Source organism: Carcharodon carcharias, chromosome 3 (genome assembly GCF_017639515.1).
Source record: "Carcharodon carcharias isolate sCarCar2 chromosome 3, sCarCar2.pri, whole genome shotgun sequence".
NCBI lineage: Eukaryota > Metazoa > Chordata > Chondrichthyes > Lamniformes > Lamnidae > Carcharodon > Carcharodon carcharias.
Window position 1 is genome coordinate 156,501,069 of NC_054469.1, and position 19,407 is coordinate 156,520,475.

The following is a 19,407-nucleotide window of genomic DNA, read 5'->3' on the forward strand; positions in this document are numbered from 1 at the left end:
GCCCGCCTTCGCATTGAGGATAACCTCCATCGTGTTGTATAGCACTAAAAGTGTGCTAAAATGGGATAGATTTCGAACAGATCTAGCAACTCAAGACCGGGCAGCCATAAGACGCTGTGGGCCATCAGCAGCAGGAGAATTGTATTCAAACACAGTCTGTACTCAAACACAGTCTAACTCCAGGGCCCAGCATATCACCCACTCTACCATTATCATCAAGCCAGGGGATCAACCTTTGCTCAATGAAGTGTGCAGGACAGCATGCATGGAACAGCACCAGGCATCCCTAAAAATGAAATGTTAACCTGGTGAAGCTATAACACAGGACTGCTTGCGTGCCAAACAGCATAAGCAGCAAGCGATAGACAGAGCTAAGCGATCCCACAACCAATAGATCAGATATAAGCTCTGCAGTCTTGCCACATCCAGTCGTGAATGGGGGTGGACAATTAAACGACTCACTGGAGGAAGAGGTGCCACAAATATTCCCATCCTCAGTGATGGAGGAGCCCAGCACATCAATGCAAAAGATAAGGCTGAAGCATTTGCAACAATCTTGAGCCAGAAGTACCAAGTGGATGATCTATCTCGGTCCCCATCATCACAGATGCCAGTCTTCAGCCAATTCGACTCATTCTACGTGATATCAAGGAATGGCTGAAGGCACTGGATTCTGCAAAGGCTATGGGGCCTGACAATATTCCGGCAATAGTATTGAAGGCTTATGATCCAGAATTTGCTGCGCCCCTAGCCAAGCTATTCCAGTACAGCTACAAAACTGGCAACTAACTGGCTAAGTGGAAAATTGCCCAGGTATGTCCTGTACACAAAAAGCAGGACAAATCCAACCAGCCAATTACCACCCCATCAGTCAACTCTCTATCACCAGTAAAGTAATGGAGGGGGTTATCAACAGTGCTATCAAGCTTAGCAATAACCTGCTCAATGATGTCCAGTTTGGGTTCTGCCAGGGCCACTCAGCTTCTGACCTCATTACAGCCTTTGTTCAAACATAGATAAAAGAGCTGAACTCCTGAAGTGAGGTGAGAATGACTGCACTTGACATCAAGGCCACAATTGACCGAGTGTGGTATCAAGGAGCCCTAGCAAAATTGCAGTCAATAGGAATCAGGTGGAAAACTCTCCACTGGTTGGAGTCCTACCTAGCACAAAGGAAGATAATTGTGGTTGTTGAAGGTCAGTCATCTCAACTCCAGACATCACCGCAGGAGTTCCTCAGGGTAGTGTCCTCAGCACAACCATCTTCAGCTGCTTCATCAATTACCTTCCTTCCATTATAAGGTCAGAAGTGGGGATGTTCACTGATGACTGCACAATGTTCAGCACCATTCGCAACTCCTCAGATACTGAAGCAGTCCATGTCCAAATGCAGCAAGGCCTGGACAATATCCAGGCTTGGGCTGACAAGTGGCAAGTAACAATTGCGCCACACAAGTGCCAGGCAATGACCATCTCCAACAAGAGAGAATCAAACCATCACCCCTTGACGTTCACTGGCATTCCCATCACTGATTCCCCCACTAACAACATCCTGCAGGTTACCATTGACTAGAAACTGAACTGGACTAGCTGTATAAATACTGTGGCTACAAGAGCAGGTCAGAGGCTAGGAATCCTGCGACAAGTAACTCACCTCCTGAATCCCCAAAGCCTGTCCACCAACTGCAAGGCACATGTCAGGAATGTGATGGAATACTCCCCACTTGCCTGAATGAGTGCAGCTCCCACAACACAAGAAGTTTGACACCATTCAGGGCAAAGCAGCCTGCTTTATTGGCACCACATCCACAAACATTCACTCCCTCCACGACCAATACACAATACCCGCAGTATGTACCATCTACAAGATGCACTGCAGAAATTCACTAAGGCTCCTTAGACAACACCTTCCAAACCCGCAACCACTACCATCTAGAAGGACAAAGGTAGCAGATAGATGGGAACACCTACCACCTGGAAGTTTCCCTCCAAGTCACACACCATCCTGACTTGGAAGTATATCGCTGTTCCTTCACTGTCGCTTGGTCAAAATCCTGGAAGTCCCAATCTAACAGTACTGTGGGTGTGTCTACATGACATGGACCGCAGTGGTTCAAGAAGGCAGCTCACCACCCACTTCTTAGTGGCAACTAGGGATGGGCAGTAAATCCTGCCCAGCCAGCAAAACCCACATCCCGTGAATGAATACAAACAAATTCTCCCCCTCCCACTTAAGTTCCTTTCCAGCCCTGAGCAGATGTCTCGAACCCTGGCACTGGGCAGGCAACACAGGCTTCTGGACTCTCGTTCCTGGCTGCAGAGAACTATGCCAATTCCCCTGAATATACTACCACCCCTACTACCACTATATTCCTATTAACTCCCCTGACTTGAATGGCTTCATGTACCATGGTGCCATAGTCAGTTCGCTCATCCACCCCGCAGCCTCTGCTTTCGTCCAAAGTGGCTATAAGAACATCAAAACTGTTGGAAAATTGCAAGGGCTGAGGCTCTTGCATTTCTGCCTTCTCAATCCCCTTTCGTGCCTCACTCGCATTCACACCCTCCTGTCCCTGACCACTGACCAAATCAGAAGAACCTAAGAGGTTTGATCACCTCCTGAAACGAAGTATCCAGGTAATTTTCCCCTCCCTGAAACATCGCAGTGTCTGCAGCTCAGCCTCCAGCTCAATGAACCTGAGCCATAGCTCTTCACGCCTCAGTTACTTGCTACGGACATATTTGTCCTGGATCACACAGGTGTCCAGGAACTTCCACACACTGCATTCATAACACACAACCTACCCTGCCACCTCCATGTGTTAACTAATTTTCTTAATTAATTCATAAATAAATGCTACTACTCCCAATAAGCTTTACTACTGCTAATAAACCTAATAAAACCTTACAATTACTAAAAAGTTACACAGATATCAAGAATTATTGTATAATAATTCTCAATGTTATTGGAATTTATTGTAAAATAGAGTAATAGTGCGATGTGTCTGTTTGTGTGCGAGATTTAATTGAATTAGAGGCAGCTAGTCTAGGTGATTTGACCTAAGAACAGAGGTTAGGTTTGAAATGTTAATTAGATAAACGTGATGATGTTTAGAAACGTAGGTGTCAAGGGAATATTTGAATTTAGAAAAACCAGATTGGATTGTTTTCAAAGGAGGGGTGAAATGTGTCACCTAGCCAGGTGAAGTTTAGAAACAGTGTGTTTATTTTTCCCAAAGCTTACTGGTAAAGCTTAGCACTATGAGAGGGTTTTATTATCAGGGAGATAAAGTCCAAAGACATAGTGAACCAATGGGTATTTGCATTCAAAGAGAAAGATATGTATAAAGAAGGAGCAAGGGCTGTGTGTAAGGGAAGGTGTTTTTAAGATTTTACAAGTGTGTGAAAAAGCCTTCAGCATCTATGCCTCAAGCTGCTGTCTTAAAAGGACTGAAGAAAACTCACTTGGAATCAACTTGTTCAGGGTACCATGTTTCTTTGCCTAGGTCTTTAGAGATGAGGCAAATTTTTTTCACTCAGAGGGTCATGAGTCTTTGGAACTCTCTTCCTGAAAAGGTGGTAGAAGTAGAGTCTTTGAATATTTTTAGGGCAGTGGTAGATAAGATTCTTGGTAAGCAAGGGGGTGATGGGTTATCGGGGGTAGATGAAATACAGATTTCATGTTACTTTTAAGACCCTAAGATGTAGTCCATCGGGATCAGGGCTCTTGTCAGCCTGCAGCGCCAACAATTTATTCAATGCCACTTTTCTGATGACTAATTTTCCTGACTGCCTTCTCCACTTCCATTTCCTGGTTTATAGCTGCTTCTGAGATGTTACTTGTATCCTCTATAGTGAAAACTGATGCAAAATACCTGTTCAATTCATGTGCCATCTCCTTGTTTCCCATTATCAATTCTCCAGTCTCACTCTCTATAGGACCAACACTCACTTTGTTAGCTCCTTTCTTTTTAAAATATTTATAAAAATTCTTACTATCTGTTTTTATATTTCTGGCTAGCTTTCTCTCGTACTCTTAATTTTTCCATCCTTATTAGTCTTTTAGTCACTTTTGCTGTGCCTTATATTCTGCTCAATCTTTTGACATTGTCTTTGCATAATTATATGCTTTTTCTTTATGTTTGATGCTATGTTTAACCTTTCTAGTTAACCATGGATGATGAATCTGTCCCTTGGACTTTTTCTTACTCGTTGGAATGCATCAATTCTATGCATTTTGAAATATCCCCTTAAATATTAGCCACTTCATCTCTATTGACCTACCACTTAACCTAATTTGCCAATTCACTTTAGCCAGCTCAGCTTTCATGCCCCATATATTTCCCTTATTTAAGTTTAAAAACTTAGTCCCAGACTCACTCCTCTCTCCCTCAAACTGAATGTACAATTCAATCATATTATGGTCGCTGCTACCTAGGGATGCCTTCACTATGAGATCATTAATTACGCCCATCTCATTGCAGAATAGTAGGTCTAGTTCTGCTCTCTGGTTGGCTCCAGAATATGCTGCTCTAAGAAACTATCTTGAAAACATTCAACGTACTCCTCATCCAGGCTATCTTTGTCCATCTGAATTTTTCAGTTTATATGTAAATTAAAATCTCCCATGATTATCGCCGTGCCTTTCTGACAAGCTCCAATTATTTCTTCCTTTATGCTCAACCCTACCATGTGGTTACTGTTAGGGGCCCTGTACACAATTCCCACAAGTGACTTCTTACCTTTATCATTTCTCATCTCTACCAAAACCGTTTCCACATCCTGGTTTTCTGAACTTAAGTCATCCCTCTCTATTGTGCTCATACCATCATTAACTAACAGAACCACCTCTACCTTTTCCTTGCTTCCTGTCCTTCATAAATATCCTGTACCCTTCAATATTCAGGTTCCAATCCACATCCTCCTGCAGCCATGTCTCTGTAATGGCTATCAAATCGTAATTATTTATTTCTGTGTGAGCTTCAGTTCATCTGTTCTGTCTTGAATGCCACGTGCATTGATATACAGAGCTTTTAGTTTCATCCTCTTATTCCTTTTATAACCTCTAGTTTCAGCTGTTGATTTACTGTTAGAGAGTACAAATCTATCTCTTCCTTTCATGGTCTGTTCTTCATTTCCTGTAATAATAGTTTTTTCTTTTGTCTTGTCTCTGCTCTTTGATTTACCACATCTTCCCAAAATGATCCCTTGCCCCCACTATTTAGTTTAAAACCCTCTCTGCTTCCCTAGTTCTGCGGCTTGCAAGAACACCAGTCTCAACATGGTTCGAGTGTAGACCATCCCAATGGTACATATTCCACTTTCCCCAGTACTGGTGCCAGTGCCCCACGAACGGGAACCCAATTCCCTCACACCAGTCTTTAAGTAACACATTCATCTCCCTAATCTGATTTGTCCTGTGCTAATTTGCACATGGCTCATGTAATAATCCAGAGATTATGACCTTTGAGATTCTGCTTCTTAATTTGGTGCCTAGGTCCTCAAACTGATGATACAGGACCTCCTTCTTTGTCCTGCCTATGTCGTTGGTACCTACAGGGACCACGACGACCGGGTCCTCCCCCTCCCACTGCAAATTCCTCTCCAGCCCCAAGCAGATGTTCCACACCCTGGCACCAACACAGTCTGGACTCACACTTTTTGCTGCAGAGAATGATGTCAATCCCTCTGACTATACTATCCCCTACTACCAGTACATTCCTTTCTGCTCCCCCCACTTGAATGGCTTCCCGTACCGCAGTGCCATGGCCAGTTAGCTCATCCACCCTGCAGCAGCACCACCCCTCTCCCTCCCACCTTCCAAACAAGCTGAGAAAAACCTGAAACCTTTTGGACAATTGTAAAGGCAGAGGCTCCTGCCCTCTGAGTCCCCTTACCTGCCTCACTCGCCATCACACTCTCCTGTCCCTGACCAAATCAGAAGACCCTGTCCTAAGAGGTGTGACTGCCTCCTGGTACCAGTAACTTTTCCCCTCCCTGATGCTTTGCAGTGTCTGTAGTTCAGCCTCCAGCTCATAAACCCTGAGCTGAAGCTGCTCAAACTTCAAACATTTACTGCAGATGTGTTTGTCCTGGATCAAACTGGCATCCAGGAGCTCCCACATGCTGCAGCTGTGACAGATCACCTGCCCTGACATCCTTAATATGTTCTAATTAATTATCATTCAATTATATATTTTATTTTTGTTTTTATATATATTTTATTAACCTTACTACCAGTTGCTAGACTACTTTGAACCGTAGGAACAGAATAAACCTTAGTCACTTACCAGATACTCACCAAATAACTAGCTTCTTCTCCTGTAGCAGAGTACGACCACTTCCTGAAGGCTGAGAAAGCTAGAAAGCAGAAAGCAAAAGAACCCCTCCTTCTCTTCCTTCCCTAACTCCTTTAATTACAACTCCCAGCACTCTACTCTGAATTGCACTTCTTCAGTAAACCTTACCTAAAGGTCCTCCTTTCTCTTCTGCACCGAATTACCACTTTGAACAAAATTCCCAAATATACTCACTCGGTCTCTGTCTCACTTAGGCCGATTTCTCTCCTCACTGACTTACTCCATTGCAACAGTGAAGAAATTATACTGTTCCAAGTCCAGATGGCGAGTGACTTGAAGGGGAATTTACAGGTGGTGGTATTCCCATTTGTCTCCTGTCCGTATTGGTTTGGAAGGTGCCGAAGAACCACTGTTGAGTTGCTTCTAGATGGTACATACTGCAGCCACTGTATGTCAGTGATAGTGGAGGGAATAAATATTTAAGGTGGTGGCTGTGATGCCAATCAAGCAGACTGCTTTGTCTTGGCTGGTGTCAAGCTTGTTGACTGTTGTTAAAGCTACACACATCCAGGCAAGTGGAGAGTATTCCATCGCACTGCTTACTTATGCCTTGTCGATGTTGGACAGGATTTGGGGAATCAGGAGGCGAGTTACCCACCACAGAATTCCAAGCCTTTGGCCTTCCTTGTAGCTGCAGTATTTATATGGCTGGTCTAATTGACTTTCTGGTCAATGGTAACCTTCGTGATGGTGGGAGATTCAGCAATGGTAATGTTAGTCAATCTCAAGAGGAGATGGTTAGGTTCTCTCTTTTTGGAGATGGTCATTGCCCGGCACTTGTGGCATGAATATTACTTGCCAATTATCAGTCTAAGCCTGATAATTGTACAGGTCTTGTTGCTTGTGGGCAGAGACTGGTTCAGTATAGGAGTTGAGAATGGTACTAAACATTGTGCAATCATCAGCAAACATATCCACTTCAGGCCTTATGTTGGAGGAAAGCTAATTGATGAAGCAACTGAAGTTGGTTGAGCCTAGGACACTATCGTGAGGTATCCCTGCGGCAAAATTATTGGGCTGAATTCCCAAAGACCACAACCATCTTGCTTTGTGCTAGGTCTCCAAGCAGTATAGTTTTCTCCTGATTTCCATTAAATGCAATTTCGCTAGGGCTCCTAGATGCCACTGAATGTTGTCCAAGTCATGCTGCATATGGACATGGACTGCTTCAGTATCTGAGACATCACGAATGGTGCTGAAAATTTTGAAATTATCAGCAAATATCTTCACTTCTGGCCCTATGATGGAGGAAAGATCATTGATCAAACAGCTGAAGATGGTTGGGACCAGGATGCTACCCTGAGGAACCCATGCAGCAATGTTTCAGGACTGAGGTGATTGAACTCCAACAACCACAGCCATCTTCCTTTGTGCTGGGTATGACTCCAACCAGCGGAGAGTTTTCTCCCCGATTCCCATTGACTCCAGTTTTGCTAAGGCTCCTTGATGCTACAGTCTGTCGAATACTGCCTTGATGTCAACTCTTATCTCTTGAATTCTGTTCTTTGTCGATGTTTGGACCAAGGCTGGAATGAGGTCTGGGACCGAGCAGGTCTGGTGCAACATTGTTGAACAGGTTGTTGCTGAGCAGGTGCCTCTTGATAGCACTATCAACGACACCTTCCATCTATTTGCTGATGATGGAGAGTAGACTGATAGGGCAATAATTGGCAAGTTTAGGTCTGTACTTTTTTTGTGGACGGGACATACTTGGACAATTGTCCACATTGTCAAATAAAAGCCTGTGTTCCAGTTGTACTAGAACAATTTGGCAAGGTGCGCAGTTAGTTCTTGGGGGACATCAGAGGTACAGTAAGGCTAATCATAGTCACTGCTGTTAGTTTGCTGGCTACGACTAAATAGATAAGGGGTGGAACCCGGTGAATGCAGTTTGACCCACTGGAACGATGGTGGAGGCATCTGCACCCCTTTAATTCTGGCCTCTTGTGAATCCCCGATTATAATTGCTTCACCATTGGCAGCCGTGCCTTCAACCATTGAGGCCCTAAGCTTTGGAATTTCCTCCTTAAATCTCTCCATATCTTGACCCTTTGTCCTCCATTTCGATGCTCCTTAAACAAGTTTTGGACATCTGCCCTAATGTCTCACGTGGCTTGGTGTCAAATTTTGTTTGATAATGTTCCTGTGAAGACTTATACTGCACTAAAGGTACTATATAAATGCAAGTTGTTATTGTAGCTGTTCCAAAAATTTGAATACATCTCTGAGGAAAAGCTGATATGTGAACTGAGATAACTCACAGAAAATTCCCCATCTCAGCTTATTCAACTGCCCGGTGAAGCGGTTTCAATGATCAGTAATAAACAGTAATCAGTGCTAACCAGCTCTAACTGAACTTTGTATTTAACACTAATTAAAGCAACTCACTGGACAGAGGTGATTAATCTTCCTCTGAACTGGCAGTCTGCATATTCACATGCATATGCAGGTTGATCTCAGTAAGCAGCAACTGATTTAAAATGTCAGCTGCTCTCCAAAAGCTCTCATTAGAAGGAGAGAACATTACACACTGACCACTTAAATCATTTGGGATCAGTGTTATTAAATCATACTTGAACCCATCTGGACAACTTGCTTGTTTGATAGATGTTACACTTCAGACAGGATGGCTCCATACAATCACAGAGAAACTAAATTCCAATAACGTAATCACTACTTTCCAAATATTAATCATGAACTCTTTTCTTGTGTTGTCATTTAGCTGTTTCCAATTTCTCCAATCAGAGAACTCCATGCTCCAATTATTTAGGTTATGTCAGTACAAGTGATACAGAACTCAAGACATTTTTCCTGCTCAAACTAATGAATATATAGAAGATTCCCAGCAAAGGCAGATGGTGCTGCGTTGATTAATGAGTTCCAACAAGAGTTAGGTTATAAAGATAACAAGCGTGAATATCCACAAAGGTTTTCCTCCATGGAAACCCCAGAAAAAGGGTGGGAACCATGCTTATATCTTTACAAAATGGCTCTTCTGCCAGTTTCCACTAGCTGTTGAGTGGATGCAGGAAAGGCTGAGATCCAACAACTGCCCAGCAACAGTGCTGAAGGCCTGTTTTCCAGAAATAGCCACACCTCTGGCAAAGCTGTTCCAGTATATCTATAACAATAGCATCTACCTGACAAAGTGCAAAATTGCCCAGTCATGTCCTGTCCACATATTCAATTACCAATTACCGCTCCATCAACCTACTCTCACTCATCAAACAAACAGATGGCAGGGATTGTCAACAGTGCTATCACTATTCAGAAATAATCTACTCGCGGATGCTCAGTTTGCATTCCGTCACTTGACTCTGGGCCTCACCACAACCTTGGTTCAAATATGGACAAAAGAACTGAATTGCAGTGGTTGGGTGTGAGTGACTCAATTTGACATCAAGGCAGCATATGACCAAGTGTGGCATCAAGGAGCCGGTGGCAAATTGAAGTTAATGGGGATCAGGAAAAAAGATCTTCATTGTCTGGAGGTTCCTCAGAGTAGTGTCCTAGGCCCAAACACCTTCAGCTACTTCATCAATGATCTTTCCTCCATCTTAAGGTCACAAATATTGATATTTGCTGCTAAAGCATAGTTTTCAGTTCCATTTCTAACTTCTTGGATAATACAGCAGTCAATGTCCACATGCAGCATTTAGATTTAAGCCAATAACTACCAAGTAACATTCATGCCACACAAGTGCCCGGTAATGACTATCTCCAACAGAAGAGAATATAACCATCTCCCCTTGATGTTCAATAGCCTTACCATGGTCAAATCCCCCACTATCAACATCCTGGGGGTTACCATTGACCAGGGACTTAACTGGAGCAGCCATATATATACTGTGGCTGCAAGAGCAGGTCAGAGACTGGGTATTGTGTGATGAATGATTTACCTCATAACTCTCCAAAAACCTATCCAACATCTCTAATGCACAAGTCAGGAATATGATGGAATGCTCTCCACTAGCCTGGATGCATGCAGCTCCAACAATACTTAAGAAGTCCAACACTATCCAGGGCACAGCAGCAAGCTTGATTGGCACCCCATCCAACCCCTTAAAACAGTCACTCCCTCCACCTAGAAGATAAACTGCAACAACTCACCAAGGCTCTTTTGACAGCACCTTCTAAACCTGCAACCTCTACCACCTAAACCTAGAAGAACAAGGGCAGCAGATACAAGGGAACACCATCCCTTGCCAGTTCCCCTTTAAGTCACTAACCATCCCTTACTTTGAAATATAATGCTATACCTTCATCACTGCTGGTCAACATCCTGGAACTCACTACCCAACAGGACTTTGGGTACCTTCGCCACAAAACCTGCAGCAGTTCAAGTGGGGAACCCATTACCACATTCCCAAGAGCAATTTGGGATGGGCAATAAAGGTTGACCATGCCAGTGACACTCACACCGAATGAATGAATAAACAAAAAGATCAAAAACTTTGGAAATTCACCCCCAATGTGTGTAAATTACATACCATTAAGCTCATAGCTCTTGAATTCATTCTGTGTAAAGTTAAGCATATGAATGCTTACTGTGCTTGAATTCCTTCACCTAATATTTGAACATACGAATTAGGAGCAGGAGTAAGCCACTCGGCCCCTCAAGCCTGCTCTGCCATTCAATAAGGTCACCTGATGTAATTGGCATCACATTATAAAAGGATATTGCCTGCTAAAATACCAGACAGAGGAATATAATATGAATGCATTAAGAATTCATAGACAAGTTTTCTCAGTGTTTTCTCAAACCCAAACTCTTTCAGTAACCACAGCTAAATTACCTAAATGAGAATGGGGTTGTTGGGACTGCAGTCTCTATTGCACATAGATTCTGTACTCACATTCCACACCAAATGAAATGTCAGCTGCTTAATGGGGTGCATTTCATGTTACATCATTATACTGAAAGTGCCTGTTTTTAAAGAAGGCTGTCCTTGACTAATAAGAGAAAATTTGTGAACCAGTCAATCGGCACTGCTTCACTTGCCATGGGGAGCTGGCCCTTCTAATTATTGGGGTGGAGGTCTTGCAGGAAAAGATTTGTGGCAATGCAACAGGTTGTGTCCTCTACACGCTCATTCTCTTGCTAGCCTTAAGTTCAAGAATTGTGTCACATACAGAGAAATTTGCATGAGCAACAAAGCAATATGCCAGAACAAAATATTGCAGAACAAAAACAGAAACAGAACTACCTGGAAAAACTCAGCAAGTCTGGCAGCATCAGCGGAGAAGATCACAGTTGACATTTCGAGCTCTCATGACCCTTCAACAGAACTAAGTAAAAATAGAAGAGAGGTGAAATATAAGCAGGTTTAAGGGGGTGGGACAGGTAGAGCTGGATAGAGGGCCAGTGATAGGTGGAGATAACCAAAAGATGTCACAGACAAAAGGACAAAGAGGTGTTGAAGGTGGTGATATTATCTAAGGAATGTGCTAATTAAGAGTAGAAAACAGGACAAACAAGGTACAGGTAAACCTAGTGGGGGTGGGGGTGTGGTGGGGGGAAGGAATACTAAAAAGGCTAAAAGGTAGAGATAAACAATGGGACAAATTAAATACATTTAAAAATAATGGAAATAGGTGAAAAAAAGAAAAATCTATATAATTTATTGGAAAAAACAAAAAGGAGGGGGGAAGAAACGGAAAGGGGGTGGGGATGGAGGAGAGAGCTCGTGATCTAAAATTGTTGGGCTCAATATTCAGTCCGAAAGGCTGTAAAGTGCCTAGTCGGAAGATGAGGTACTGTTCCTCCAGTTTGCGTTGAACTTCACTGGAACAATGCAGCAAGCCAAGGACAGACATGTGGGCAAGAGAGCAGGGTGAAGTGTTGAAATGGCAAGCGACAGGGAGATCTGGGTCATGCTTGCGGACAGACCAAAGGTATTCTGCAAAGCGGTCATACAGTCTGCGTTTGGTCTCTCCAATGTAGAGGAAACCCCATTGGGAGTAACGAATGCAGTAGACTAAGTTGAGGGAAGTGCAAGTGAAATGCTGCTTCACTTGAAAGGAGTGTTTGGGCACTTTGGACGGTGAGGAGAGAGGAAGTGAAGGGGCAGGTGTTGCACCTTCTGCGGTTGCAGGGGAAGGTGCCATGGGAGGGGGTTGAGGAGTAGGGGGTGATGGAGTAGTGGACCAGGGTGTCACGGAGGGAACGATCCCTGTGGAATGCCACCGGGGGGTGAAAGGAAGATGTGTTTGGTGGTGGCATCATGCTGGAGTTGGCGGAAATGGTGAAGGATGATCCTTTGAATGCGGAGGCTGGTGGGGTGATAAGTGAGGACAAGGGGCACCCTATCATGTTTCTGGGAGGGAGGAGAAGGCGTGAGGGCGGATGCGTGGGAGATGGGCTGAACACGGTTGAGGGCCCTGTCAACCACCGTGGGTGGAAAACCTCGGTTAAGGAAGAAGGAGAACATGTCAGAGGAACTGTTTTTGAAAAAAGTGGCATCATCAGAATAGATGTGATGGAGGCAAAGGAACTGAAAGAATGGGATGGTGTCCTTACAGGAAGCGGGGTATGAGGAGCTGTAGATGAGGTAGCTGTGGGAGTCGGTAGGCTTGTAATGGATATTGGTGGACAGTCTATCACCAGAAATTGAGACCGAGAGGTCAAGGAAGGTAAGGGAAGTGTCAGAGATGGACCATGTGAAAATGGAGGGGTGGAGATTGGAAGCAAAATTAATAAATTTTTCCAGGTCCCGACGAGAGCATGAAGCAGCACCGAAGTAATCATCAATGTACTGGAAAAAGAGTTGTGGGAGGGGGCCGGAGCAGGACTAATAGGAGTAAGAAATGTTCCACATACCCCATAAAGAGACAGGCATAGCTGGAGCCCGTGCGGGTACCCATAGCCATACCTTTTATTTGGAGGAAGTGAGAGGAGTTAAAGGAGAAACTGTTCTGTGTGAGAACAAGTTCAGCCAGACAGAGGAGAGTAGTGGTAGATGGGGATTGTTCGGGCCTCTGTTCGAGGAAAAAGCGTAGAGCCACCAGACCATCGCCGTTGGGTATGGAGATGTAGAGGGATTGGACGTCCATGGTGAAGAGGAGGCAGTTGGGGCCAGGGAACTGGAAATTGTTAATGTAACGCAAAGTGTTAGGGTTAGGATTAGGGTTAGGAATCACGGATGTAGGTGGGAAGGGACTGGACAAGGGGAAAGAGAAGGGAGTCAAGATAGCGAGAAATTAGTTCCGTGGGGCAGGAACAGGCTGACACGATCAGTCTGCCAGGATAGTCTTGTTTGTGGATTTTGGGTAGGAGGTAGAAGGAGGCCGTCTGAGGTTGGGCGACTATCAGGTTGGAAGCTGTGGAAGGAAGATCTCCAGAGGAGATGAGGTCAGTGACAGTCCTGGAAACAATGGCTTGATGTTCAGTGGTGGGGTCATGGTCCAGGGAGAGTATTGCAGATGCTGAGAATCAGAGATTATAAACAGAAAATGCTGGAATGTTTCAGGTGTATTATCTTAGTGTGGGTTCTGTATCTCTGCCAGATTTTCTGTTCCATGGACAAAAGAGCACTGCTCCAGGGTTTTGAAGCTTAATAGAACTGTAATATTTGTCTTCATATGCTGCCACACACCCTTATTACATGCATCCCTTTAATTTGGATTAGATAGACAAAAACTTTGTATGCTACATTGGACTGGATCTCTGCCCAGGGCAATGCTGAGCAGATAGATATGTATAACTATCCTATAAATTTGAGAGCAGCGTGTGAACTTCTGCATTAGGGCAGAGCCGACAGGCTGTTTTATCAAGAGTACAATTTCAGGCCCTTAATGCCCATTGTACAACGTTTGAATTAATTAAATCATTGATGTCAATTTTAAACCGCAACAGAATGTGTAGGAGTGATTAAAACCAGTCAAGTTTGAGTACCAGCCCCAGGTCACATCATTCTGCTAGACACACCAGTGCTTAATTAAAACATAGAAATCACAAAACAAAAACAGAATTACCTGGAAAAACTCAGCAGGTCTGGCAGCATCGGTGGAGAAGAAAAGAGTTGACTTTTCGAGTCCTCATGACCCTTCGACAGAACTTGAGTTCGAGTCCAAGAAATCACAGCCCAATGTTCTCATGGCTATTTTTTAATTGCAATTTAGAGAGCAAAACTGACAGAAGAGGCCATGTTAAATGCTTTTTTTTTGTTGTTTGTGAGGAGCCTTTGAAGATCCAGAGGAGCACTTCTGCTTCTCCAGGCACCAGCAATAATCCAGGGGCCCTTTCTGCCCCACCTCCCTGTCGATCCCCACACCAGGGGTATGAAATTTCCCCAGAATTGTTCTTATGCCAGCTATCATATGACCACATGCCCCCAATTAGAAGATGTGAAAGACATCAAAAGGCTGGTGCTACACCCTGGATGTTTCCTCAGCACTTCAAATAGAGTGATTATGTACATATCATCCACAACTTGCAAATACTGGAATATTCAGGTAATAAATATAACATCCATGTTACATATGGCAATCAAAGCCTATTTTACAGTTTAGAAAAAAAAGCAAATAGGTCATATTCAAGGCTCCAAAACCCCTGTTAGGATTCTCCGCAGGGTCATATCTGGAAACCATCGCCACAGTTAATGAATCTTTTCCATATGTCCACTGACAACTCAATTTACCTCCCTACCATGCTTGATTATTGCTGTGCTATCTCACATCAGTCTGTAAATAACTCAATTCATTCCAGTTCGACACTGTTATTGATAGAAGAACTTTCAGGCCCTACTCTTCTCAAATCCTCTTTATAAGCTTAACCCTCAAAGAGCTAATCTCTCCCCACCTTCAACAGCGCCTTAACACCTACATCTTTGATCATGTCATCATTCACATCTCTAAATTTTCTCTCTCTTCCTAGTCAGGCTACCTCACCTTCCTTTGGACATGCTGTTACATGAAAGATGCTATGAAAATGCAAATTGTTGCGTATATCAAGGTCCTAATCTCAGGTGAGGACTCACAAGGTAGATATACACAAAGAAGGAAATGTGACTCATCTTAATTTGTCTGCCCAGAAAGATTCAACAGTTACTTATTATGGCTCCCAATTTCTTTATAAACATTTCAGCATTTTTTGCCTCAATTCCCCAATCCAGAAGCGCTTTCCACTTGTTGATCGCTCCGTGTGTCAACAACTTACTGACATCAGTGCTAAATTTCTTTTCTCAGTTTTGACCTTGGATCTACTTGCCCTAATATTAATAATTAGTTTGAAATAATGTTCTGCATTTATCTTTTCTATATTATTCACTATCTTATGTACTTCTATAAGATCATCTTTCACATGCCACACTTCCAAGCAGGAAAGCCCAGGTTTCTCCAGTCTTTCCTCCTAACTTGAACCTCTGTCATTATCCTAGGGTATCATAATGGAAAACCCCAAACCTGCACTCTAGGATATTTAAAAGAACAGGGGCATTTCTACTGATTGTCTGCAGTAATTTGAGCAGAAGAGCCACAGAAACCCAGTGTAATGTTGATTATGTAATTTTCCTGAGTTTTCCATGATCTCACACTGAAGTGATATCATGCAAACAGGAGAATCCCTACAGAACTTTACACCCAATTTTTCAGGCCACTGATTCAAAGTAATTCAGTAGGTCAAATTCTGCTTCTTTTCCACATGGATTCTGGAATTTTTACTTGTACTTTGGGAATCAACTTCCACAATTTCATCCATAAATCAATCACTTTGATTCATATCCATATATCCTAAATCCTATCTGCTGAGAAATTGAGAGTATTTCAAATTTCCAGTTTCCAAACCTGCAGTTTGGTACTTCGACTTCTGATCCTGATAAATTTATTTGTATCCTTCATCAGAACATCAATATTTACCTAATTGCCCCATCTCCTCCAGCGCTGGGAGCAGTTATATGACAGGCATCCCCAGAGAGTCCATAACCTAGTATTTCTGCATAGATTCGTGCTCCTCTTGTTACAGCATGTGTATATTCCTCCAGTAGCAGCACTGATGCCCCCTCTCCAATTACAAACCCTTCTCTGTCAGGGTGGAATGGACGTGAAGCCAGTTTGGGGGTAGCATTGCAGCTAGTGCAGAGAGCATGTGCTCTTGCAAAGCCTGTAATAGATAAGGGGTTAACTGAAGCCTCGGTTCCACCTGCCAGCATCACCTCCGCATCTCCGTGGAGGATAAATCTTGAAGCATCCCCAATAGCATGCGTTCCTGTGGTACAGGCAGTCGATACTGCATGATTTGGGCCTTTAAGGTTATACTTAATACTGATCTGTCCAGCTGGCATATTGGGAAGAATTCTGGGAACAAAAAAAGGACTCACTTTTTTATAACCTTTGGTTGTAAATATTGCAGCAGTGTTGCTAATTTCATTAAGTGGGACCATACCCATACCAATAGCGACACCAGTGGTGACCTGGTCCTTTTCAGACTGTGGGTACCAGGCAGCATCTTTGAAAGCAAGATTTGCTGCTCCTATTGCCATTATTGTTGCAGTTGACATAGACTTTGCTTCAGATTTTGAAACAAACTTTTCTTCATTGAACTCTCCTTCCCCATCACCACGAGGCACACAGGCAGCTATCATACAAGGCAAGTCTCTGTATTGACTCGCATCTAAAGATATAATACCACTCTCTCCTTTCAAGATTCGGTCCCATGTGAGTTGAGTGCCAACTCCAAGTGGAGATACTAAGCCAATTCCAGTAATGACAACTCGTCTTAGATGTTTTGGAAGGGACATGGTCGTGAAACTTCGTGTGTTCAAATTTGCCCTTGTATGCTTGAGATTGAACAGCTGAAACCGGAAAATCTTCATGAGCAGCTTCTTCCCTTGTGGTAACATATTACCAGATCTTCACTACTTTAGAAGGAAAATGCACTTGGTTTCACCTTGAACAGTGAAGATGCACAGGAAAATCCTAAAACACATCTGAAAGAGGAAAACAGACATTCTTCATGAAAAATTGGTTTTCAAATCTTTGTGCTGTAACTTTTCTAGAGGACAAAATGCATTCTTTTGGCAATAATGTTTAACTAACCACAATATGGTATTTCATTCCATTTTAAACTGATATAACTCTTCAAAAAGGCCGTAAATTCAGCTAGATATAATCTAAAACTGAAATAAAGACACATTTAAAAACAATATTACATAAAGTACTTCTGATTGTTCTGCATTTATTTTTCATTCAACTCTATTTCCCAAGGTTTGTGTTTCAACATTCCTAGCAAAAATTAGTGGGTAGCCAAATGTTCTGCACCTCTGCCCCCCTCAATATTGACTTGAGCCAACTGTTTGGGGATAGACAAACAGCTTAGCAACTCACTCTTTGATTTTGCTTTGATGATGTGAGGTCAGTACCCTTATCTCAATTCAATACCCGTTCCTAACAAGATCATGCTATATAGCAAATCAGTGGTGTGATGTTATGCCCTATAATTCCATGAAAGAATGCATAACATGCTGTCCTACTCGGCTTGGATTTAGTTTAAAACTCATATGTACTGTTATTACATGCCTTTATCAGATATGTATTGTGCCATTATTAATGCAAATCAATCAGGACAGTCTAATATTCGTAACAATTTGAAATCATTTGTTGCAACCACAAAAGAAGTAACTTCAGTCAGTCTATCTCCTGCTTGTCTTTTTTTAAATGACCATTTTGGGTCAGATTTTAACTGTGTAAGTGAATGGGTTTTAAGTGAGTTAAAATCTTATCCTTTAACTCCCAATTTAGAGAACTGTAAACATATTTTTCAGGATAAATATGTCAGTGAGTTCTAATAATTATACCAATATGCTATTTCTTTTAAATTTTAATAAATCATTTCTTCAATAAATATATTGTAAAACTCTAATTTTAGAAGGAAGGGACCAGTATGCTTCAATATTCCATCTCCTGGCCACATCAGTTGTGGCTGACGTATTCGCAAGCCTTTGAACATCTCATTCTTGACCAATCACTGCGTGGTGTTCAACATTTATGACTGCACTTTATTTTCCTTCTCTTTAAGCAAACGAGTCAAAATAGGGAATTAAGCAGAGTGGTGATTGAACCTGTGTCTCAATCTCCTTGCCTATTACTCCAAGGTCATCTTGGAAGGCATGACAACTGTCAGTCTCCTTACTCCATCACAAACCACTTCTTAAAACCCAATTCCTCTGCTCATCTGCACTCACTTCCAACAACAGGTATGATGAGTATATGGCATTCGACAACTGCAAGATTTTGATCATCTGTGAGACTGTTGTTATTCTACACCCCCATGCCCCAGTCTCCCACTATTTCAAATCACTTATCACTGAAGTTTCTCTTTCATCTCCCTCCGCTGCCTTCTAGGCTTAGCTCTTCCATGGAACCGATATCCTGATCGCTTGATGCCCTCCACTTTCAACTGCCCCTTTCTTGCCCCTAGGTTTCCTGACATACAAATTGGATTCAATGCTCAGGCATCAGAACCATCACATTTCTAAAGTCTCTGAAGTTATAAAAATGTTATTACCTTCCAACTCCCCCAGAATTCCCTGTTTGAATTCCTGTCGTTTGGCAAAAGTCACCAAGAGCATATTGGTCAATATCACAAGTGATCTTCTCTGTGACTGTGCGTCATTAACTTTTGATTCTCCATACTGTTGGCTAAGACATCCTAATCTATCACCCATTCTCCAATGTTCAGCCTTTTGAGACTTTCTGCATCAGGCAGCACAATGGATGATCATGTTATTACAAAATGTCAAAGTTATTTTGCATTTTGCTTAAACTATTATTTCAGACATCTAGGAGATGTAATCTTCAGGTAAAGAGTTTCAGAGAGGTGACTGAGGTATAGGCATAATTCAGTCCTTATTTTAAAGTCAAACATTGTGTCTACAGTTTGTACAATACATTGGTTTTATGTTATTCATGATGATAACAGCAAATTTTAAAACAGAGAAGTTGGATTTGGTTGCAGCAGTGATGTTACCCTGACATAGAGCCCAATTCAGAGATAGAAGACAGAGTTGCCACAATGCCATTATTGCATGGAGGGTGTAATTACGATGCGATG

The 19,407-nt window shown here is 42.7% G+C and overlaps 1 protein-coding gene across 3 annotated transcripts in view; it reads right to left on the minus strand.

The window, feature by feature from the left end:
• The window catches only part of oxsm (3-oxoacyl-ACP synthase, mitochondrial), a 35,159-nt gene that overhangs the window by 8,258 nt on the left and 7,494 nt on the right, over positions 1-19,407 (minus strand). For all 3 annotated transcript variants that reach the window (XM_041185074.1, XM_041185073.1, XM_041185072.1), the window contains exon 2: positions 16,215-17,284. In XM_041185074.1, the coding sequence (XP_041041008.1) occupies positions 16,215-17,197 (983 nt within the window). In that variant the 5' untranslated portion in view covers positions 17,198-17,284. The remainder of the gene's footprint in view (positions 1-16,214; positions 17,285-19,407) is intronic.